The 24,389-nt window shown below is 50.5% G+C and overlaps 1 protein-coding gene and 1 long non-coding RNA gene across 2 annotated transcripts in view; one reads left to right on the forward strand and one right to left on the reverse strand.

Moving 5' to 3' along the window:
• Rnf165 (ring finger protein 165) overlaps nucleotides 1-17,623 on the reverse strand; it is a 120,620-nt gene extending 102,997 nt beyond the window's left edge. The window contains exon 1 of the mRNA XM_004656814.2: nucleotides 17,523-17,623. Within this exon, the coding sequence (XP_004656871.1) occupies nucleotides 17,523-17,583 (61 nt within the window). The 5' untranslated portion in view covers nucleotides 17,584-17,623. The remainder of the gene's footprint in view (nucleotides 1-17,522) is intronic.
• Nucleotides 17,624-18,203: 580 nt separating this feature from the next.
• On the forward strand, nucleotides 18,204-19,575 carry LOC123458864. Its single transcript, XR_006635816.1, has 2 exons — nucleotides 18,204-18,457; nucleotides 18,729-19,575. It is a non-coding gene; the product is annotated as an uncharacterized LOC123458864 (long non-coding RNA).
• The last annotated feature ends 4,814 nt before the right edge of the window (nucleotides 19,576-24,389 follow it).

The following is a 24,389-nucleotide window of genomic DNA, read 5'->3' on the forward strand; positions in this document are numbered from 1 at the left end:
CCTGATGGCCCAGGGTCAACTCCCCAATACCCACAGAATGCCAGACACACAAAGTGGTGTATCTGGAGTTGATTTGCAATAGCAAGAGTCCCTGGTACACCCTTTCTCTCTACTCACAAGTAAATTAATAAATAACTTTGTTTATGAAAACGTTAGATGGCCCCAATTCCAAGAGGCCATCAGCTGTCTAGTACATCATCACTTCATGAACCACTGAGATTTTTAGGAGGCATCTAAACTAGGGTACACTGTTTAGAAAGCACAGTCCAGTTTCCAAGATATGGAACATAGAAGTGTGAGTATCCCAGAATCACGTGGATGCTGCAAGTAATGGGAGTGGTATGTTCTTTGAAAACACTGACAGGTATCAGGTAAGGACCCAGGAGGTATTCTAACTGATTATCAAGTGTCTCATAAGGGTTTCTCCTGTGGGGTCTCAGGACAGAAGAGCACTCCTTCTTGTCAGTAGCACCGTTGATTTGGGCAATGACAGGCCCCGTTCATATGTCCCCCTTGGCCCGTGTTTCACGCTCAAGTATTATGGTCTGGATATGAAGTGTCCCCTAAAAGGCTCATGTGTTGAAATTTTGGCTCCCAGTTGGTGGTACGAGTGAGAAACAATTGGATCATGAGGGTGTTAACGTCAGTGGGTTAATCCATCAATGAGTTTACAACAACCTCTTTGTGTATGCCTCACAGTCCTTCCTCTGATCCCATCTGCTCAGACACCCAGGAAAGGCTGCCTTTTCTCAGAGCAGGGAGAACTTGAAGGAAACTTCTGCTGGTCTCAGGGCCCACCTTGCTCCCTAGATCTCCACAGGCCAAGCCCCACTGAAATCAGGTATGAGGGAGCCAGAGATCCCCTAGAAAGGCCCCCCAGACTCAGGCGCCAGTGGTGGCGACTCTAAAGAGTGGAGGAAAACCTGTATTTCAGCAAACTTCCAGATGGTTCATACAGACTATGAACCCAGGCAGGTGCCCTCCCAGGGTCACCTCGCAGCCTAGACGACTGTGCACGCTCACCCATCCCGTTGGCTCTGAAAGCAGTCCACCTGCCAGGACATCCCCTCGGCATCCTGGGGCCTGTCTACGTGGGAGCTTCCAACCCTCGGGTCTCAGGAGTGTGGGTGCCTGTTATGATTTATGACTGTGACTCCCACACATACTCCGGAGCTGGGGAACCAGGCAGGCTGTTCACAGATTAAACTCAGCTCTCCTCTCCTCACAGGTAATGGGCACATCTGATGATGGAAGAGCTTAGAAGCAGCTATCATCAAATTAATCTCGATGCTGGAGAAATATCAGAGGCTGTAAATAAGAGGAAGTTATTTACAAGCCTGGCTCACCAGCTTGTTAGGACACTTCATAAAACCGGGGGGGTAGGGGGTAGCATTACTATCCCTCAGTCTCTTCCACTCCTCCAGCCACCTGGTGGGGGGCAGAAAGGAGTACCAGGGGCCACTGGGGCGGGGGTCAGGAGTCAGGGCCACCGCCTGGGGCAGCAGGAGAAAAACCTCAGCAAAGCAACTTCCAAACCTTGCTGCTCCTTCCATCTCCAAAACTGTCCCCATACCTGATGCTGGGGACCTAGGGGTTAGGGGCACCAGGCACGCCCACTCCCCTCAGTGCTCCTCATATGGCTTCTATACCTCCGCGCCCCCTTTTCCTCATTTCCTGACAACACGGAGCGCACCTTCTGTCCCAGCTCAAAACGTACCTCCTCTTGGAAGCCCACCCAGGCCACACACAGCACACAGGGGCCTTGTGATGTCTTCTTTGCCCATCACGGTGGAGGCCACACCTAATTGACAGTGTGTCTCTGTCTCCCTCTTCAGTGTCCACCCCAGGCCCCTGCTCCTGCTCAGCCTCAACGGGAGCCCAGAGAACAGAGACGATCAGGTGTGCGGGCCCGGCTTCTGCATGGCTTGGGAAGGTAGGCCTGGTCAGGCCTTGACAGCCTGGCTGGTGGCCTCCACCGCCCTGTCGGAACATCTATTGTGTGACTTCCATGATGGGAAGGTGCTTCAAGTGGCATAAGTGACAGGTGAGAGAAAAGAAAGCAGGGAATCCCATTTAGAGACACTTCAGCTCGAATTCCTGTGAATAATGCGTATGTGCGTGTACGCATCTGTGCACGCTGTAAGTGGTGTGAGGGCCCAGAGCCCAGATAAACAGGATGAGTGATCTCAGAAAAGAGACAGTCCCTTCTTCTGCATGTGAAGTGATAGCAAAAGGACCATGTCTGCTGGCACCATGATTCTGCACCTCCCAGGCTCTAGAACGGTAAGAGATAAACTTCTGTTGACAAGCTAGCTCCCAGTCTTGGGCATTCCGTTATTGTAACCCAAATGGGGTAAAACAGTAGCTGAGGATGAGGATCAGGGTGCTGGAGACCTTGAGATAGGCAGTCATCAATCAGTGAGCCCCCTTTTGGGTCCTTCCCACAGGATCCTTTCCCCCAAGGTATACAGAAGCTGACACTGGCCAGTCTTGAGATAGATGATCTGGTTCCCAGGCTAGTACTTTGCAAACTGTGTGTCAGGCACCAAGTTCAGGGATGTTTCTAGAAATCATGTGCACACACACACACACACACACACAGAAAGAGAGAGAGAGAGAGAGAGAGAGAGAGAGGACACAAATGTTTGTAGTCAAAGAGTTCAGGGAAACATGAGTGACAGAAAATTAATGGGCTCTCTTTACTGTAGGCCTTAGCAGAGCTTACATTTCTAATTAACAAACTGTGAGACTCTCCAAGACAGGGGTGCAGTGTATACCCTTCCCTAGTCGTGGAAACGTGTATCCCTTGAACAGCAGCTCCTTGGGGATCCTGACATCTGCTTGGAAGGTGTGGGACACTGGGATGTGCTGGCCCCTGCTTAAGTGCAGCCCCATGCCCGTCTTCCAAGGGGCTCCCTGACATACCCCATTGCTTCTTCTCCTCCCATCACGGTGCACGCGAACCCCCATACTGTGGAGGGCACTGGCAACATAGCTTTGTGGGATCCTGTGGGGACCCTTGCCTGTTTCCTAAATCTTCAAGGGCACTGTTCAGCCCTTGCTGTTCTTGGGACAAGGCTGTGAGCTCTGAAGAGATGACCCAACCACTTCGTTAATGGTGAAGGCTGGGCGCTTCCCACTTGCCCTACCCCTCCACAGCCCCTCACTTTTCCCTGCTTCCTTCCCCACCTCTCCTGCTCGACTGTGCACACTTTAAACCTCATTTGGACATCAGCTTCTTGGGGATCTCCTCCCCCAGCATATCCATCCTGGGGCCTAAGACAGCATTGAGCAATATACCTTAGGTCCGTACTTTCAGACCATCCACATGTCTGTTCCCCACCAGACAGCATCGAGCAACATACCTTAGGTCCATATTTTCAAACCATCCACGTCTGTTTCCCACGTGGCTCGGTGTCCTTAGGGCGGATAAGGGCTGGGGAACATGTCTGGCACACAGGGGCACTGCGACATCTGTGCTTAGAGTACAACTGCTAGACCTGAGGCTCCTGGTCTCCTTGTTGCAAGGGGTCATTGTGATTGTTCCCATTTCGCAGATAGGAGTGCAGAAGCTCAGAGAAGTTTTGCCCCTCACCATATTGAGCGTGGCGGAAGGTAGCAGGGTGAAGGGAAGTTGGCCCGCGGCAAGCAGCCAAAAGTAACAGAATAGTCCTGCTCTGCCCCCTGGGGGGGGGGGCAGGGCAGGGGTGACACACTGTGGCTTACTTCACTCAACGTGGCAGATAAAAGAGTGAGAACCCCATTGTCAGAGGGCGCGGATCACTCTCACAGCCTCACCCTTCACACGGCTCTCTTCCATGGTCGATGCAGCCACCCGCTGGAGAGCTCAGGCCCTTCTGCCCAGCGGAGGGACATGAGGTGAGGGAGAGTCACAGCAGAAACTGCCAGGCCGGGTGAGGGCAGAGAGAGGGACAGGGAGAGGGAAGGGACGGAATGGGTGGGATGACAATGAGATGAGAGGGCCCGATGCTCCAGAAAAAGAAAAAAAAAAGAAAATTCAGATGATGGTGACAGCCACAGGACTCGAACATTTACCTCTTGGATGGGATAGAGGCCTCTGAGTGTAGGGGGTGGGGACTGACCTGACAGCTACTGGTACAGATCTCCCTCCTCCAGAGGGCCCCCACCCCAAGGCCTTATTGGCCTCTCCCAGTCCCGTGTGCCAAGATACCTCTTGGCTGGCTGGGGCCACATTTGCTGTCCAACGTATGACCACTGACTCGGCCCCAGTTGTGAGGCCTCTACATTCTCTACCTACTTCAGGAATGTTCAGGGGTGTCTCCAGCAAGGCTGTGGCCAGGGGCCATGTGTGCCTAACATTGCCCACACTCCAAAGTGGAGTTTCAGTAACTGCTTAGGCAAATAAGCTGCAACACACATGTCCCTCTTCTGCCTGCTCAGGTCCTGTGTACATTCCCTAAAGACCTCTTATATGGGGGGTTCCGGGCCTAGACAAGAAGGTTTGTACAGAGGAAGAGGGGGTGTGTGGGTAAGGATTGGGAAATGACCACTTCCTGTTAAATACTTTCAGGATTTCGGGACCTTTCACTTTATTATCTTATAACCCTTTTTGTGTTTTGTTTATTTTTATTTATTTGAGAGTGACAGACAGAGAGAGAAAGAGAGAGAGAGAGAGAGAGAGACAGAGAGAGAGATGGGCATGCCAGGGCCTCCAGCCACTGCAAACAAACTCCAGATGCGTGTGCCCCCTTGTGCATCTGGCTTACTTGGGTCCTGGGAAAAAGCCTCGAACCGGGGTCCTTAGGCTTCACAGGCAAGCGCTTAACCGCTAAGCCATCTCTCCAGCCCCTTATAACTCTTTTCTATTCTCACCTCCCCATGATTAATTTAATATCAACTACCTCCATCTTTTCAGAAGAGACTGAGGTCATAGACGTAGAACTCACCCAGCTAGTCAATGGTGATCCAGATTGCCTGAGGGCAAAACCCGGGCATTGCATGCTACCACTTAGTGGCACATACATGGGCACCCTGCCCCACTGCCCAGCCCTTCCTGAAGGAGACTCAGCAAGTGCAGGCCTGGCCCTGCCTGGGAAAGAGCCCCCTAAATCAGTGAAAACCAAGGAAGTTCTCAGCTTGAAGTGATGAGGAAAAGCTTTGAAAATAAATAGCAAGTGTGACGGTGGCACAATACTGGGCGAATGTGTGCCACAATACTGAGTTGTAGACTTTAAAATGGTTTAACAGGCAAATGTTCTGCTGTATGTGTTTTACCACAATAAAGATAAAGTTCTTAATGTTCCTTTAGTGTTCCAGGGGCAGTCCCCAGGTGCAGAACGCCTCCCTCAGGCCCCGTGCATGGACTCCACCCGGCTGCTGGAGCTGCTTGCAGCCTTCCAGTGTGGACTGACTGAAGACCAGTGTGGACCGAAGACCAGCGTGGACTGAAGACCAGCGGCTCCCCAGGAAGCCTCCAGGCCTTCAGTGCCGGATTGGGACTGCTGAGGCGTCCGGCCACGTGGACTGAGCAGCTACCGGGTTCCTTGACTCTCAGGCCTGCAACCAGCTATCACTGGACTGCCGTAAGCTAATGCAATCAACTCCCCTTTTAATACAATTCATCCCATCAGTTCTGTTCCTCTAGAGAACCTTGACTAACAGGTTCCCTTCTGCTCAGTTATGCCCATGCGGTCTTCTCACTTCCCCCAGGTGCACCACCTACAAAGCAGCCCTTACGTGTCCCTGCGGGAGGTGTAGGATCCCTGCCACGTCACAGAGCCTTAGGTCCGGACCCAAGAGCCCCTGGGCCCTTAGCAACAAAAGACGGGGTTCCCTTGAGCTGAGAGTGAGTAGGGTTCACACCCTTAATCCCAGAAGTAGGCGGAGCACCATGAGCTGGAGGGCAGCCTCCAGAAAACAAAAAACGAAAGACCCAGCTTCCATCCTGACTTGGACTTCAGTGAACAAGCTCATGACTCCAGCTACCCGACAGCTCAGGTCTTCAGGTGCTGGGAAGATGGGGCCTTGGTCTAACCCTAAAGTATTCCTCACCGGAGTCCTCAAGTGCCCACATTTAGAAGAAGCACCAAATACCCCTGTAGTCTGGCCATAGCCTGAACAGGCATCATCGAAGTTCTATATTTTCTCTCAAAAGTTCTGTGTAAAATTTGAACCTTGGAGGCATTATGGTTGCTTGTTTAGTTTATGCAAAATTCACCTTGTCTTCAGACTGAGAAGCTAAACAACACTCCTCACCCTCTTCTGCCCTCAGACTCGGGGTTCTGCGGGTCTGGGTCTCCTAAGCACAGGAAGTCTCCCTCAAGTCTGGAGGCAGCCGGAAGGGCAGACACCCACTGCCAGGGAGGCCCGGTGGGCCGATCCCAGACCTGAGGAGCCCGTGGGGTGGATGAGAACCCACGTTCCTGCCTCCTGCTGTGCTCCTCCCGCCTCATGACCTCTCTCCTGAGGGATCACAGCCTGGTCAGGAACCCTCGAGAACTTGGGATGGATGAGTCCTTGCTCCCGCCTCCTGTCATGCTCCTTCCCCTCCTCCTCCCCTGCCTGCCTCCCGAGGGAGCGCAGGCTGCTCAGGAAGCCTCCAGGACGAACTGCCATTCTAGATTAGTGCCTGGACTTCGCTTCCATCTGCTTTCACCGTCACACTCCACCCTCAGCTGCCCGCACAGGCCCAAGCTGAGGATCTTCCTTACCCTGGCCATAGCTCCATGTTATCATCCCCTCTTGCTGCCTGTCCCCTGGGACTCTGTGACAGGCAGCAGCCTTGCATCTGCCCCCTACCCAGGGGCAGTCTCAGTGCCCCTCAAAGAAATCAGCAGATAGGGGTGCCTCCCACACCCAGCCGCCCACCTGACCCCGCCTGACTGCCTCTTAGGCCTACTGAGATGAGGCCAAGGCCTCCCATCCTGTGCTCAGGACGAAGGCAGGGCTCGGGGGCGCACTGACTGCACCAGGTCGCCCTTCCTCAGCAGGGGCTTGGGTACACGCTGGGCTGTGGGGTGACTGGCAGTGTGGGGAGCTTTGAGAAAGGAGGGGCTCCAATGGGCTCAGCTACACCTTCCCATCTCACCTCTTCCCCTGAATAGAATTTGCAGCTCTGGGGCCGGCAGGCTAAGCCTTCAGCGGTGGAGAGGTAGTTGGAAGGGTTGGGGGGGCTGCAATGGCCCTGCCCACCTGTGCTGTGAGGGCATGAGCCCTGCTATGCCTGCTGAGGTCCCCTGGGAGAGCCCAGGGTGGGTGTGGGCACCGGGCTTGGATGCGGAAGCCCTTACTCTGAGCGCTCCATGGGCCCGCAAAGCATAGATAGGGCTCTGGCAGCTGGGGGAGGAGAGGGAGCTAAGCAAACAGGCTGGAGGAGCGCTGTCACCGGGAGGGCAGCAGCGGCAGCTCGAGACAGGTGAGGCTGAGCGCTGCTTCCTCACCTCCCCCCCCCCCCCAGGGCTCTCCCAGCCCTCTGGACTGCAGCAGAAGCAGTGGCAGCGGGCAGTGCTGACTCAGCTCTGCCACTGCCTCCCTAGGTTGGGAGGCGAACGCTGGCATTGCACTGGCATTGGTATCGCTGTCGTGCCCATAACATCACCAATCCTTGCTGGCTGGGTGGACTTACTGGAGGGCTCCCGCCCCGATGGAACATACCTGGGGGCGCGTTTCAAGGAGAGCAGTTTCCTGCTCCATGGCTCCCAGCGGAAGGGGACATGCCCACCCAGGGCCAAGGGGCAGGTGGTTGCCTCCCAGCAAGAGGATCAAAAAAAAAAAAAGGCAGCGGAAGTGTAAGTTCTTCCCACCAAGAGGAAAACGTGGCTTTTTTAAGAGCAGAAAAGGTAATTAGGCTAATTATCTCCCTTGGTAGACAGGAAGTGAGGTCACAGACTAGTCAGCTTTGGCCCCACGCAGTGATGGAGAAGGACTGAGGCCAAGGCCCTTCCCACCGTGCACGGGCCACTTCTTCTTATGGTGACTTTCGCCTCTGGCTGGTCTCGCTGTTTGTTCCATGTGCTTTTCTACATGTGACAGTCCCCAAGCAGCCCAAACCAGAGGCCACCTGATGGACAGACTTGAAGGGAAGAGACTGACTAGCTGACTACCACAGAGGAAGTGCCTGGCAAAAGGATCAGAACCACGTTGTTGGTCAGTTTGTCCTGATTGCATTCCTCCTCTAGTTCCCTAACCTGCATCCCACTGAGCGTGCTGGTGGGAAAGACTGGCGGAAGGCAAAGGCTTGTGAGCTAGAAGCAGGTAGACCCATTACACTAACCCTTAGCAAGAGTGGCTCAGCCCCAAGAAGCCTGGGACCCACAGCAGCTGCCGCACATCAGAAGCCACTAGCCTTGACGGCTAAGCTAAGTGAAATATTACACAACCATTAAAAGTAATGCTGCTGTGAATGGTGGCACATGCCTTTAATCCCAGCACTCGGGAGGCAAAGGTAGGAGGATTGCTGAGTTCAAGGCCGCCCTGAAACTACATAGTGAATTCTAGGTCAGCCTGAGCTCGAATGAGACTCTACCTTGAAAAAGAAGAAAGTAATGCTATGAAAGCAACATACCAGAATGTGAAAATACCATTTAATACTGTTAAATAAAAATAAAGAATGCAGCTAAGCCTAGTGACAGTCCGGTAATCCCAGTTACTAAGGAGACTGAGGCAGGAGAATGGAAGTTAAATGCTAGCTTGGATAACGTAGCAAGACTCTGTGTCAATAATTTCAATGATGGTTAGGGATGTAGCTCAGTGATGGAGTACTTGCCTGGCATGCATGAGGCCCTGAGTTCCACAAAATTATATTTTTTTAAAAAAGAATGCAGAATTGTTTATATATCATGTTCACAACTCTATAAAACAAACACACACCAAATGTATGAACAGAAATGTGGAAGGCATTTCACTCATGATCACAGAGGGATGGACTCCTCTGATATTCTTTTCCTTACTTTCTAAACTTTCCAAAAGGGGGTTCGATGACCTCAGTGCTGTGGCACATGAGTTCAGTGAGGGCATCAAAATGATCTAAGACAGGATGTGAACCGTGCTCACAACGTGGGAGGCATGGCCTCAAGAAAGGAGTACCTATCCTATGTGGGATCAGGGCACAGACTATGCCTCCATCAGATCTCCTAGCAAGTTGGCCAGGCCTGGCACCTCACTTTCTCAAAACTGGGGGTTCTCTGGTCTTCCAAGCATCCCAAATCCAGCTCTCAGAGTTCCCTTGTGGGAGCACAGGCTCTCTGCTGGTGACTTCAGCACCTTTATAACTAGAAAAGTCCATGGCTGGAAGGCATGTCTCCCTTGTGGACAAGGAGCCTGCCATTCTAAGTTGCTTCCACCAGATACAGAAGCGATGAGAGGGCTGCTTTTCAATGCTTGTTTTCGTGCTGGGTGTGTGGGTGGGGTGGCCTACCAGCCTGCACACCAGAGGGTGATGGGGGAGGAGGGTGCTGAACCAAGACAGTGCCATTACCTTGATTCAGCCATTTGGTAGCAGGAGGAAAGTGGCAAGGGCGTTTTTATCACTTTGGGCTTCAGTTTCCTCCTGGTCCACGGTTACCTCCTTATAGTGTACGGCTACACTATAAGGAAATGAGATAATAATGCCAGAAAGAGCTTTGAATTAGGGAAATCCCCTTCCTGTAAGCAGGACCCCCCCCCCCCCTCGGATCAAAGCCCATGCCTACCAGAGGTCCCCTGCCCTTAGTCTCGATGCCACACCTCACTCCATTCCCCAGGTGAGCATCTCCAGCCCTTCCTTCTCCAAGGGCAGAGGGGACTTTTTTTGCAAACCCAGGGAGGCAAAAATGCTACACTTGTTGACCGCTCTGGTTTCCCCCTTCTCAGAAAGGACAAAAATTCAATGAAACGTCTTCAAACTGCAACTTTGGGGTCCAGGGGCTCAGTTGCCAGAGGGGCTCCCAGGATAAGCCGAGCAGCTGAAGATACATATGAAGAACCCAGAGGGCAGATGCCAGGCACAGAGAGAGGGTATCATGTGGATGTGAGCAATTGTCACTACTGAAGCGCATGTCCTACCCCAGTGGAACTCTGCACTGAAAGTACAAGAGGTCTCTATTCCCAGACAGACATCGCCACAGACCCCTTCCCTCTGCCCAGTTTCCCCGTTTGTTTATATGCGAGGCTTGTTGCTCCTGGATCTATCTGTTTCTTCTCCATGGTTTGTGTTCATGCATCTGTATTCTCAAAGGCATCCCAAAGACCTTCTGTCCCTCAGCCTGCCCACCTCCTGCAGTCTAGCCTTGACCCTGCTCACTCCTTCCATCCTGTAGGGCCCAGCATGTGAGCCGTTACCCCACTCCTCAAACACAGTGTCTGGGCCTCCCCTTGTCTCATCCCCCCAGTCTGTGCCCTCAGTCACAACTACTGGAATCAGATGCCTAAACACCAGAGAGCTGTGAGTTGCTCAGAGTGGCAAGCCAAACTCTCCAAAAGGCCTCAAAAATCTCTTCCAACCTGTCTCCACACTCTAGACACGTGCTATGTGCCCCTGGAGTTGGGCTTCAGGGTGAGCCATTCGAAGGCAGGTCAGTGACTCCACTGCTGGCCCCTGTAGCTGCCCAAGGCAACAGGCCTGCCCAGGTGCCCTCACACCCCTTCCTCATGTGTCAGCTCCATTCCCCATCCCTACCCGATGCTCTCTCTCTCTCCACAATACCTACCTCCAATGTGCACGCTGCCCCTGAGGTACACATGGCACACCCTCCTCCCCCATCACCCTCTGGTGTGCAGGCTGGTAAGCCATCCCACCCACACACCCAGCACCAAAACAAGCATGATCTATTCAAACTTTGATTCTCAGGACAGCAAATCCCTACAGTTGGGAGGGGAAGCCACTTAGCATGCCCATAGTGTCTGCTATGTACCATATGTCATATATATATATATATATATATATATATATATATATATATATATATGTAATTGACAGCTTTTGGGGGGGGGTTTCGAGGTAGGATCTGACCTGGAATTCACTGTGTAGTCTCAGGGTGCCCTGGAACTTGTGATGATCCTCCTACCTCTGCCTCCTGAGTGCTGGAATTAAAGGCGTGCGCCACCATGCCTGGCTACCATGTGTCTTTGAATACTTTGTGCACACACCCTGTCGAGTACATTTGATGATAGTCATTGATCAGATGATGCTCAGAATGGTGGTCTACATTCACCCTTCCAGATCAAGTTGGGCCTAGGACCCCAGACTGAACTATCCCAAGCTAGGATGTTCTGCTACCCACTTGGGCACTCCGGGACACATGCTTCAGGCAGTCTCTGAACATTGCTGTCTCACTTCAGCATAAGCCCCAGGAGACACTACTTTCTTCTGTATCCCCTAAGCACAGTGCTTGGCCCCAAGTAAGTATTCAGTGAACCCTCATTAACTACATGAATACTACATGAATAAGTACAAGTGAGTGAGTGAGTGGAAGAATGAATGGATGGACACACAAGGAACAGGCATTGCAAGTGGCTCAATTGTAAGGCTGTGTTTGTTTTTCATATTAATTACGCTGGAAAGCTAAGTTTCTCCAAAACAAGCCGCTCCTCGTTTCTCTTGGAAATATATCACTTCTTTTGCAGCTAGACCATATCAGGAATGAATACATGCTCGTTCACTTTACACTGTATTAAGCCAGGATTTTGAAAAAAAAAAAATTTACATCTAGAGTAACTTTGGTGAAAACGTCTTGGGCACTTAGACAACAGTGGTCTGATAGGATTTAGTGCACCAAGGTGGTCAGAGTCTGAAGGTGGGTTGTATCGTAGCCTTAATTGTAGGAAAAGTCCCCACCGTGTACTACTAACAGTCCAGAGCTATGCTTCATGCCTAGAAAACCACCTAGCTTCCAAAGCAAGACTGCAGGATCTTATTTAAAGACAGGAAGGCCGTGAGGATATGAGAAGGCTGCGTAAGAGAGAGGTGGCCCACAGTCTTCCCATCTGCAAGTGAGCACACGGGCACTCTTTCATGGTGGCCTTTCCCCCAAACCTTAAATGTCTAATTGTATTTGCTGTTTGGTGGGAAATGACTATTTCAGAAAATTCATTAATGAAGTGGGTTTTGTCTGATGCTAGTCAGGATTCGGGAAGTCCTCTTGTTCACAGAAGACTGAAACCAGAGCTGTGCTCCATCTTGTTACAGACTCTGGAACACAGAATCCACTTAACAGGTGGCTCGACCAAAGTTACTAATGCAGAGAGAATCAATACAATAAAATAATGACCTCACCAGCATTGTTGGCCCATTCAGTCGGGGGAGACATCTCTTTGATATGTGAGGTGTTTAGTTCTGACAATCTGGGGCAAACACAGTGAGTTGCTAAGGCATGATTTCCCATTAAGCGAATTGCTGGCTCTATTATTACTGGGTTACTGAAGAACTATCTTCAAAATGTATTGACAGATAATTCTGACACACTTAACACTAACTTAGAAAAATAAAATCTCAGAGAGCTGGCTAATGCTGAGACATCTTTAAGACACCACTGAGATGGTCACCCACTTGGTGTGACGATTGCTGAGGTCAGATGGGAGTATTATTTTGCTCTCCCAAACTACTTGTAAACTTAAGTCTCGTGTAAACAAAAAAAAAAAAAAAAAACATTTTGTAAAGAAAAAGCAAACAGAAAACCTTCAGTGGACCAGCCTCATAGACCTGTCTACCTCCTCTTGCACATACTACCGCACAAGCCTCCGCCAGGAACATCCATGTGTCACAGTAAATCAGTTCAGCTTTCCCAGTGGGGCTGGGAAGAGCGCGAGAACAAAGGGCCAGAGCAGAGAGGGCAGCCATGGGGGAGGGGGGTCTGCACAAGGCCACAGAGGCAGGGAAGCACAGTGGTCAGGCAGCCGGCCCTCTTGCTCCCTGCGGGAAGGATCAGAGGTGCACCGGGAGGCCACCTAGAGGAGCGAAGACGAGGCAAGTCCACCAAGAGAAGCAGCTTCAAATGATGACCCCTTGAAGGAACCATGAATTTCTTTAATCAACTGATGTCCTCCGGTGTCTAAAACGCCTCATTTAGCAAGGCTTGTTCTGGACCGGAATTGAATAGATGTAATTGGCAAATGCTTGAATTTGGGTTTCACTCTTGAGGGGGGGAAACACCTCTCCGCTGGCTTCTCGGGTGCAATTATGGGAAAGACAAAAAATTGATAAAGACACTTCCAAAGGTTCTTCTTGCAGTTCGATCTGGACATAGGTCCTTACTTTTCTTCCGACCTCCCCAGGACCCGCCCCAACCCACACATACTTAGACAATGGCCAGATCTGGTTTGCTCTCTCCCCAGAGAGGCCCTAGGGCCACAGATGAAGCAGCTGTCAGGCAAGCAGGCTATAATCAGCTTTTACTGGCTCATCGCCCGCCCGCCCGCAGAAGGCACAGGACTTCCTATTGCTACAGTACTCAGTGGGCAACGACCCTGGGAGGGGCTGCGGTCTCTCTCAGTGCGTCTGTTTCAAGCATCTTTCTTATCCAGGATGTCAATGCCCCAACTTACATTGCAGGTGCCAAGCATTTAAATATGCACATAGAAGAGGGTCCCTTTCGGATCATGGCTTAAATTGCATGACACATGTAAACCCCAAGCATGACTTATAAGGACAGTAAATCAATGAGGCAATAAACGGAAAAGTTAAAAAACACACTCAAAATGGGTTTTTCAGGTGAGTCTGAAATGCTGCAAGATTGCTAGTTAAGTACAGTATCCCTTTTCTCAACCTAAGTGTGATTTCCCCTTCCTTTCACCGGCATCATAAACCCAGGGACTTACAACTTGGAAGCTATGATAAAATGTGGAGGGTGTTGATTACACAGGTGGCCAAAGATAGAGGATCTCTATGTAGTTGAGCAGGTTCAGTGTCACAGGTCAACTGACCCCTCCCATGGCCCCAGGCATCTATTTTTGAAAGATATGGACTACGTGAGATTAAGGTCACCATATCTGTACCACATAAAAAGGAAAGAAAGAAAGAAAAGAAAGGGCAAAAGGAAAGTAAAAGAAAAGGCATTCACTCGAATCTTACAATGGGAGGTGGGGGTGGTGGGGGGTGGGGATAGAAAAGCAAGGGGGAAAATCTAAACAGCAGGATACGACAATAAATGGGAAAACAGCAAGAGAAAAAGCACACTAGGTTAATATAGGAAAACTAGTTCTTTATTGAGAGATTGTATATTAGTATTAGTGGATTCTGTGTGTAACAATGTCGTCATGCACACGATACAAAAAAAAAGGCTGGGCCCACCATGCTTCGGAAGGGCAACAGAACAAAAGCAGCGTACAATGAGCAGATGGCCCGGGCTACACGACCACAGTACGGTTCAGCAGGGTAACATCTCTAACCGAGCGCTGTACAGTGTCAACTGGGGGATGTAAAAAAATACAGATCATGCTTTAGTTTTAGTACAAGAAAAGGTGAAAAAGATACACAACCAAAAGGATATTTGATACAGAAAAAATTACCCACAAAATAAGAACAGGAAGTAATTCAGCACAGCAGAACACGCTATCCCTGTTTAATGGAAAACCATTTTGCTAAGGTGTTTTGTTTTTTTTTAATTGTTTTCATTTTTCTTTTCAGATTTCCAAATAGCAGTCTGGGGAGGCTACTTAGGACTTTATTTTGGAAGGGCCCTTAAGTAGGGGCCTTTTTTGTTTTAGTTTTCAAGCAGGTCTGGCTGGCCAGGCAGCAGAAGGGAGCCGGCTGTTAAAGGGGCAGCTCTGAGGGCCAGGGCAGATGTCCAAAGATGCTCTTGACATTGTTCATGTAAACAATTAAGACCCTATGACCAGGGTTCCCCTTCTGCCAGGGACCTTGGTGCACCAAATTTTTAGAGGCTGGAACAGCGGCTACTACTATTTCATTAAAGATTTTCATTTAAGAAATATATACATAGGCACATATTTAATGATTTTTTGCCTCCAACTAAATGCAATCTTCAGTTATGCCTGGGTGCTGCCAGGAGGCCGGCTGAAGGCCACCCAGACAAGTGGAAAATGGGGTGCTGCAGCCTCCAAGCCAAGGCAAAAGGAATCCACTTAACAGGGATTTACAGTGCAATGTACTCAGCTAAACAAGATGAAGATACAAAAATGGTTATTTCTCTACAACTATTCTGAAATGGCCTACATCCTACACTACTACAATGGAAACTAAAAAGAACAGATTTAAGCTAGCAGACTATCTAGTAGTTTTACAAGGAGATTGTGGTTTAGGACCTTGTTGACTTAAGCATTAGTATCCTCTATCGGAAGGTCATAATTTCTCAGCACATTGTGCTCAATTTCACCCACAGCCCAACTCATCCCTCAGTCCTTAAATTTCCTGTGGGCATGTTTGCCATGAAAGTTTGCCATTGCAATCCTGACGGGCAGAATTAGTTTTGCTGGATTTTTGTTGGTGGAGGGGAGTGGTATTAAAAATAAAATTTAAAGGCAGCTGAACAATTTGAATTTCAAAACATGGAACCGGCATGCTGCAATGGTATTTAGAGATTGGTGGTATTAATGAGGATGATAATGATTTAATCAGGATAATTATACTTTCAGGCTCAACATCCTTCTTAATCATTTTTGAATTTCTGCCTAGTGTAATGTTCTACACCCGTTTTAAGAGGAAATGCCAAGTAACAAGAGATAATTGTGTATTGGAGGAGGGGATGGCATTTCAAGGAGATTTCATGCAGTCCCTCCATCACTGCCCACCTCCCACCCCCCAGCTAGGCTGGCCTGAGATAGGGGATACTGCCGCTTAAATAGCAATGCCTTCCTCGGATGGAGACAGGAAATGGTTAAGAGGGGTGTCACAATACAGCTAAATGCGGAGGCAGAAGGGTCACAGCGCACACAGCAGCGAGTTGACCATTCACTGAGCTACACAATGAAGAAAAAAAAAAAGATTTGATAAATGCAGAATGTCATCATTCTATCATCACACACAAAAAAAAACCCTGCGGTTCAAATAGGCCTAAAGGGGCCAACCTTGCCTTTTGGGTTCTGGGGAAAGGCGTGGGGCTGGGGACAGCTGGGCTGGAAGGAAGAGGGCCCAGACTTTTCCTGGTCAGGCCCAAGAGGGCCCCTGGGGCGCACTAAAGCGCTGGTCCTGCGACCCCACCCCACCCCACCCCACCCCCTCTGACTCGGTGGAGGAGTCAGGCCGGCAAAGGGAAGACATCATTCTGTATGAGGGAGGGGGTGAGGAAGAGGGCCTTAGCCAGCAGGGATTCAAGCAGACGTGGAGTGGGAGAGAACATTTCCAAGAAGAGAAATGTGAGTCCAGAGGCACAATACAAAAAGAAAAAAAAAATGAATTGAAATGCATCTCGTGTTTGTTTTGGGGGAGGTGGGAATTTTTGATTAAAAGAAAATGGAAGCAATGTGGGGTGGGAGGAGAAGAGGGGGAAACCAAGCTATTGTGGCAGGATGTAAGGTAAAGGGGATGTGGGGAAAGGGGACCGTGCAAACACACCCCATATATCACAGTTAAAAACAAAGACCGCGCCAGCCTGCTGCATGGTCAACCGCTGCCCGGGGGCAAAGGCCTGGCGTGGGGGGCAGCTTCCCACCTGAACCTCACACACAGTACAATGCCCAAGGGCCAGACAACCCGCTCCGGACAGGCCCAGGGGTGCATGGCAGCACATGTCTGATCTCCGAGGCGCATGCACACACATGCACACACACACACACACACACACACACGCACGCACGCACGCACACGCACCCATCTTGAACCTATGAATGCGACTGTCATACAATGACAATTAGGAGGAGTGGGGTGAGAGGGCCATAGGGTAAGGGCAATAACAAAAAGGGTTAAAGGGGAGAAAAGGGTGGGACAAGAAGGATAGGGGTTGGGGCATGGGATGGGGCAGATGCCCAGATCCCAGCTAACCAGCTAGCCACTGGCATTAAGGACAAAAACAAAAAAGAAATAAAGAAATACAAAAACATTGAAAAGAAAATACACATATGTCTTTTAAAAAAAAAGCAATAATCACAGAAAAGCAAACATATTCATATTCATTCCCCCCTCCGCTCTCTCTCTGTCTCTGTCTCTCTCTCTCTCTCTCTCTCTCTCTCTCACACACACACACACACACACACACACACACATACATCTCTCGCCTTCTTTCGATCAGGGCTAGGTATTAGGGGAAGGGGCTGTGATTTGGAGGAACCACGTCCGCCGCAAAGAATTTTTAAAAAAATAATAATAATATGGGGCTGGGGAGGGAGGGACTCCAATTCGCCCAACCCTAACTTCACTCCAGAAAGCTCCCTTAAGGGTGGCCATCCCCACACTCCAGGTCTCCCCAAAAGGGGGTGGGGAGCAGCCACCGCTCTCCCGGTGTCCTCGCGGTGGTGCCCAGAGCTCCCGCCCGGCCGCCCGCAGCGCCCGCCCCCGCCCCGGTGCCTGCGGCGATCCCCGCTCGCTCCGAAGGAAGAAAGAGAGGGAGGAAAGGAGGGAAGGAGAGAGGAAGGAAGCAGACCCCACCACCCCGAAAGGAATAAAGCGATACCTCTGTTTCGCACAGAGCCAAACACTGGAAGCACGAGATAGCCGACGTGGACCAGGACCATCCTGGCTCCTCGCGCGGCGGCGGCGGCGGCTGCGCGCGGGCCCTTTGTGGCGCGGCTCCGGGGCGCGGGCGGCGGCGGCGGCGGGGCTGCGGGAGCCGCCGGGGCGGGAGGCGGAGCGCGGGGCGCGGGCGGCGGCGGCGGCGGGGCGGCGGCTGGCGGGGAGACAGATGGCCCATGGAAAGGCTCCCTTCCCGGCCCCTCTCGACATTCAAAGGCGCTGGGGGCGCAGCTGCCGCCACACAAAGGCGCGCGCAGCCAATGGGAGCCGAGCGCGGCGCGGCGCGGCCTCGCCGGAACCGCGGGGGAACAGCGGGGACCCGCGGGCGCGCGGGGGGCGGGGGACGGAGGGATGGATGGAGGGAGGGACGGACCGGCGGAGGGAGGGGTGACGGCCAATCGCGGCGTGCGCGGGGTGCGGGGGAGGGGTCGGCCCCGCGGGGCGCGTGGAGTCCTGCGCCGTTCCCCAGCCGGCCCGCGGCGCGCGCGCAGCACCCCTGCACACGCACCCGGGCGGCGTGCACACGGAGCGTGCACACGTGCACCGGGACGTGCTCCCAGACATGTGGAAGTGCGTGCGTCAGGCCCGGGAGGGAGGGGGAGTAGGGACCGAGGCGAGCGCACGAAGTGCACACGACCCGGAGGTCCCCGGGCGCCGCGCACGGGTCACTCGGGGACGTGCGCGGGGAGGGTGGCGCACGTGCAGAATTCGACTGCGGGAGCGAGTGATGCTGGAGAGCCAGCCAGCAGCCGCCAACAGCACCCAGGCGCTTCGGAGCACACGTGCACACGGCGAACGATTGCCTTGTTAACGCAGGACACGTGCCCAGAACGCATTCCCAAAGACACACAGAGGGAATACACTATACAGACACAGGTAAGGCGCACACGCAGGCTCCCTGCCGGGCGCACAGCAGTCTTCCTCTTGCGGAGCAGAAAGCTCCCAATCTTTTGCTTGATTAAAAGTCACACATTCGCTGAGATGTGTGCACACTGAGGAGCGACACACTGTCTAAAAACCTAGGGCTCTTTTCCCGCTGTTCACCTGCTCTAACACAGGGCACAGCCAGCCAGCCCTGCGCGCGGGCACGCCCACTTGCAGGCGAATATGTGACATCAGGATTTTTTTTTTTTTTTTTTTTTTGCAGATTTACACGTGGAGACATAGCTACCAAGTTATGTGTGGCCTGAAGCTGTGTTCTTAGGTGGACTGCCAAGACCACGTTCATGCGCATTCAGCCCACCTAGGAAGGCTCCCAGGACAATCCTCAGAACCGACTCACTGATCACGCTGAAGGCTCATCCTTCCACAGAACAGTTCCCACGCTGGGCTTCTCTTCCAAAGCCGGTGGTTACTTTATGAATCGGGTATAGACTACCTGGCAACATTATACGTGGCAGAGAGAGAAACCTCATCTCACCCAGGCTCAGGCTACCCTTGGAAATGAGGAGAGAAAGAAAGGGCCCTCCATCCAGAACCTGCTTACAATAAGTAGGGGTCCCAGGAAAGTGATGCAAATGAGCTTGAGACCCCCAACCCCTGAAGCCAAGGATGCCTCGGCGCTACAAATAGACAGTCCCCAGTGAGCCCTGAAGGCGGTGGTGGGAAGCGTGCCTCCTGGGAGGGGGACCCGACCCATTAGAGGGGAGCTGTTGGGGGCTGATTTCAGGAAAACAGCCACTGTGACTTCCGAGATGGAGAACGAAGGATGGAAGAAGCGAGTTGAGGACAGTCCTCGTGGTAGTGGCGGCAGGACAGGATTCTCCCTGCCTCACACAAGCTCCTGGATCCCTCAACCCTCCCCACCCAAAGCCCTCTTGCTGCCTCCAGAGAACTCAGGAATTAAGGCAGCTGAAGGGAAACCCACCGAGTCCCACACCTCACTCTTAGATAGTCAACCCACTCTGCTGACAGCTCGTTTCCCCCTCCCCCCCCCTTTTTTTTCATTATCTGTTAAACATAACACCACCGCTAATAAAAATCAAAGAACCTGAGCGGGGAGTGGTGGCGCACATCTTTAATCCCAGCACTGGGGAGGCAGAGGTAGGAGGATCGCCATGAGTTCCAGGCCACCCTGAAACTGCAGAGTGAATTACAGGTCAGCCTGGACTAGAGTGAAACCAAAAAACTTTCACCAACACCCAAGTAGAGTTTTTTCCTGTTCTATTTTAGGCTCTTCCAGATGCGGGTATATTTGTGTTGTCATAATCTACGTATTTTATCTTGCTTTTAAAATCTTAACGTAGAGGTCGGTAGAGAAGAAGTGAAGTGCCTGCAAAGCCTAAGGACCCAGGTTCAAGTCCCCAGAACCCACGTAAACCAGATGCACATAGTGGCACATGCGTCTGGAGTTCATCTGCAGTGTCTAGAGGCTCTGGCAGGCCTATTCTCTTCCCTCCCCCTCAAAGAAAAATAAACAAATAAAAATATTCTTAAATTTTTAACATGGGGAATTTTCCTGCCCCTTCACATGGTCATAGTAGTTATTATATTAAATGTTTCCTTCATAGTCCAACTAGTGAATTTACTGTGAAATTAATCATACCTTACAATAAGGTAGTTCATTTGCCCCCAGTTGTTACAGAACACACAATAAACTTCTTGCTTGGGTTGAACTATAAGCTTAGAATAAACTTCTAGGATCGGCATTTCTTAACGAAGTATGGAAGGCTTAGAGCTTTTGCCACGTATCATTTTTTCTTTTCTTTTTTTTTTTTTTTTTTTTTCTTTTCTGAGGTAGGGTCTCACTCTAGCCCAGGCTGACCTGGAATTCACTATGGAGTCTCAGGGTGGCCTCGAATTCACGGCGATCCTCCTACCTCTGCCTCCCGAGTGCTGGGATTAAAGGCATGCACCACCACGCCCGGCTGCTGTATCACTTTTTCAATTAAAATTTTTATTTATTAGCAGAGAGAGATAGAAGAGATACAGACAGAGAGAATGGGCACACCAGGGTCTCTAGCCACTGCAAACAGACTCCAGATGCGTGCGCCACTTAGCGCATCCGACTCTACGCGGATGCTGGGGAAACAAACTTGGGTCATCAGGCTTTGCAGGCAGGTGCCTTAGCAGCTGAGCCATCCCTCCAGCTCCACACGCTGCTTTTTGAGCAAACTAAGTTCAATGTTGATGCTACTAACTATGCACATTACGTCAATTCCAGAGCCATCTTTCTAGCTTTAATTGAACATTCTTATTACTGGCAAGCAGAGAGAATGGGTGTGTCAGGGATTCTGGCTGCTACAAACTCCAGATGCATGCACCATTGTGCATTTGGCTTCACATGGGTACTGGGGAATAGAACCTGACTCACTAGGCTTTGCAGGCAAATGCCTCAGCTGCAAAGCCATCTCTCCAGCCCCCCATTTTTTTAAATCTTACTTGCTATTAGAGCACCTCACAAAGGCTTATGACCCAATCTGACCTTCTCAGGAGAGAAGTCAGGGTACAAACTGGAACTGGATTGCTTGTCTGCATGTTGTGGCTCTGAAAGTTTCAGTTTGGGCAAGTTATTCCACTTCTCTGGGTCTGTAAAATGGGTACAAGGATCCCAGCCTTTCTCCTGGGATTAGCATGAGGAGCATGTGAGTTAATATGGTGGAACACATGGAACAGTACCTGGCTGCTTAGCTCTTAGTTCTTGCTCCATCTTTTCCATCTAACCCCTGACCATCACCTTTTTCCCCTAGTCACCATTTATGATTGCCTGCTTAATGAATTCAGTGTAAATAATACCAAGACACGGGTCATCCAGTAGATAAAAGTAATAATTCAAGGAAAGAGCAACCAAGTGCATCTAGGGAAGCCATCTCATATACTTTTCTTGTTTGTTTGTTTCAAGGCAGGGTCACACTTTAACCCAGGCTGATCTGGAACTCACTCTGTACTGCCAGGCTGGCCTTGAACTCATAATGACCCTCCTATCTCTGTCTCCGAAGTGCTGGGACTAAAGGTGTGCACCACAATGCCTTTCCTTTGTGTGCTTCTTTAAAAAAAATATTTTATATATTTGAGGGGAGGATGGATGGATGAATAAACAGACAGAATATGAATGGTCATGCCAGGGCTTCTTGCCACTGCACGCACCACTTTGTGCATCTGGCTTTATGTGGGTACTGGGGATTTGAACCTGGGTCAACAGGCATTCCAAGCAAGCACCTTTAATTGCTGAGCCATTTCCTAAGCCCCTATTTTGCATCCTTCTTGAATCTCACATGCTAAGGCTGCAAATATGTAGTAGACATTGATTTTTTATTTTATTTTATGTTGCAATGGACAGAAAAAGGTACAAAGGAAAGCACTCCAAAGAACAGAAAATTTATAAAATCCCAGAATTATGCTTTATGGGAGATTCAAAAACAATGATCCCAACATGATGGGGGAAGATGAGAAATGGAAGTGGTACTTGGCTATACCTGAGGAAATGTGGCCCCTAGTTCTAACTTTGCCATGAACGACTGCGTGCTTGTTCACAGTCCTGTTTCTCGATGAGCACAAAGCAAAAATGGGCAAGACGATAACCAAATGTCATTCTTGTCGTCACCATTGCATTTGTACTTTGAATTTGTATTATTCACAGAGATCTCAACTACCTTCTCATTTGGACCTCACGAGAAATCTAGAAGGTGGGCGTGGCAGAGAGTATTCTCATCAGACAACGGGGCGTGCTGAGGCTGAGGAATGCTTGCTGCTTGCGTAAGGCATCATCCAGGATGGAACTCTTGGAGCTGCGGAGATGGCTCATGGACAAAGTGCGTGCTGTACAACAGCGAGGGAAAGAGTGGGCAAATATCAAAGGGAGCTTGAATAACCAAGAGCTTGGACGCATCTGGAACGAGCTGAGAAAATAGAGGGGGCTTAGGGTTTGAGGAAGTAAAACATGAACTGGCACCTTGAAGTAATCTTTCCAGAAAGTGACACCTGAACCCAACCAAACACCTGATAATACCATTGTTTGATAGGAAGCATAGGAAACAGAGAAATGTGGTGAAAATAGTTTTGCTATGCAATCAGCAAAATCCAGATTACAGAGGCTATATAAAAGACATCAACCACAGTTGTTCAAAAGCAAACTATCGCCGGGTGTGGTGGCACACGCCTTTAATTCCAGCACTCGGGAGGCAGAAGTAGGAGGATCGCCATGAGTTCGAGGCCACCCTGAGACTACATAGTGAATTCCAGATCAGCCTGGGCTAGAGTGAGACTCTACCTCGAAAAAACAAAACAAAACAAAACAAAAAAACAACAACAACAAAAATATCATGTGCTGGGGAGATGCCACAGTGAGAGCATTTGCTGTGCAAGCATAAAGGTTTCGAGAGGGCCTGATTCAACTCAAGTTCATTTCCTAAGCACCCATTTAAACAGCCAGGCATGGTCATGCTTGCTGGTAACTGTGGTCCTGTGGAGAGCAAAGGCTGGAGAATTGCGGAGGCTCATGATGACAGTAGCTCCAGTTCAGGGAGAGAGATTCTGCCTCAAGGAAATGCATGGATGGGCAACAGAGGAAGACGCCCAAAGTTCTCCTCTGTCCTCTCTACACGGGCACTCACTCATAGGGCACACACACACGTGCATACACCCTGCACACACACACACATCACATCATAAGTACTACATACACACATGCAAAAAAAAAAAAAAGGCAGAGGGAGGTGGTGGGGAGGCGTCTGTAGAAACATAAGGGATCAATCTATGAAATGCAGTGTTTAGACTTTTATGAAATGTGACTCAAACATAAGTTATCAAGACAACTGGGAAAAGGCACTCACTCCACCTTCATAATACTAAAGAGTCATTTTACTTTAGAAGGGATAATGGTATTGTGACAGTGTCTACACAAACAGCCTTACATTTACAGAGGCTTTTGCTGGTGATGTAAATGATGTCTAGAAGGTTCTTACTTCTCTGAGGAAGGGGATACATGAATGAGTATAGATGAAACCATTCCCTTGTAGACCGGCATTGTGTTGGTAATTGTGAGCATTGAGGAAGGATACGTGATGGTCCACTATATTGTTTTTCTTCCATTTAATTTTCTTTTTCCAAAACTGAAAGTAAGACAGAAAAAAAAAAAAAGACAGCTAGAACCCATCCTTGCATTCTCTGGGTGGGCATGTTAGAAAATGGTGCTCTTCCTGTCTAACACATCCCTGACCAGTTCTGGCTGAATTTTAGTCTCCATGTGCGCTTTGGATACCCCGCTCTGAGATATGACGTCCTCAAGGACGCAGTGGCTGGCGCTTCCTACCTAGGGCTGCAGTGGACAATGGGTCTGCTCCAAAACCCTGGTGTGAGAGAGCAATCAGCTAGCTTGTTTAACCCGCCCTGCCCTGGCGTGGTTCTCTGTGTTCGCAGCCAGCCCTGATGGCAGGGGAGGGCGGAAGTGACTCATTCCCTAAAGGAGGCAGGGGCCGTAGGGCGCCAAGCCTGTCTAGTCAGTGTGCCCGCTACCTGCTGTTGAAGCCTCCAGCTCAGGTAAGTATAAAATTGCAGTGGCGGCGGCACCCAGTAGTAAGCATTTATTCTCACCGAGCTGTGGGCTGGAGGGTGCCACCTCTGCTTAGAGGCTTGCGGTGGCAACTCTTCACGTTGCTCTGGTGGCTCTGCATCTCATGTCTCTCAGCCTCCCTCAGGATCAGGACCTCCAGGCAGTGGCAAGTGGACACCCTGTAGGTCAGCGCCAGCAGCTTACACTGAGAGCCAGGCTGAGTGGGTTTATAAGTAGCCGGGTGTGATGATGCACGCCTTTCGTCTCAGCCCTTGGGAGGCAGAGATAGGAAGATCACTGTGAGCACAAGGCCAGCCT

The sequence above is a fragment of the Jaculus jaculus genome, chromosome 2 (genome assembly GCF_020740685.1).
Source record: "Jaculus jaculus isolate mJacJac1 chromosome 2, mJacJac1.mat.Y.cur, whole genome shotgun sequence".
NCBI classification, from domain to species: domain Eukaryota; kingdom Metazoa; phylum Chordata; class Mammalia; order Rodentia; family Dipodidae; genus Jaculus; species Jaculus jaculus.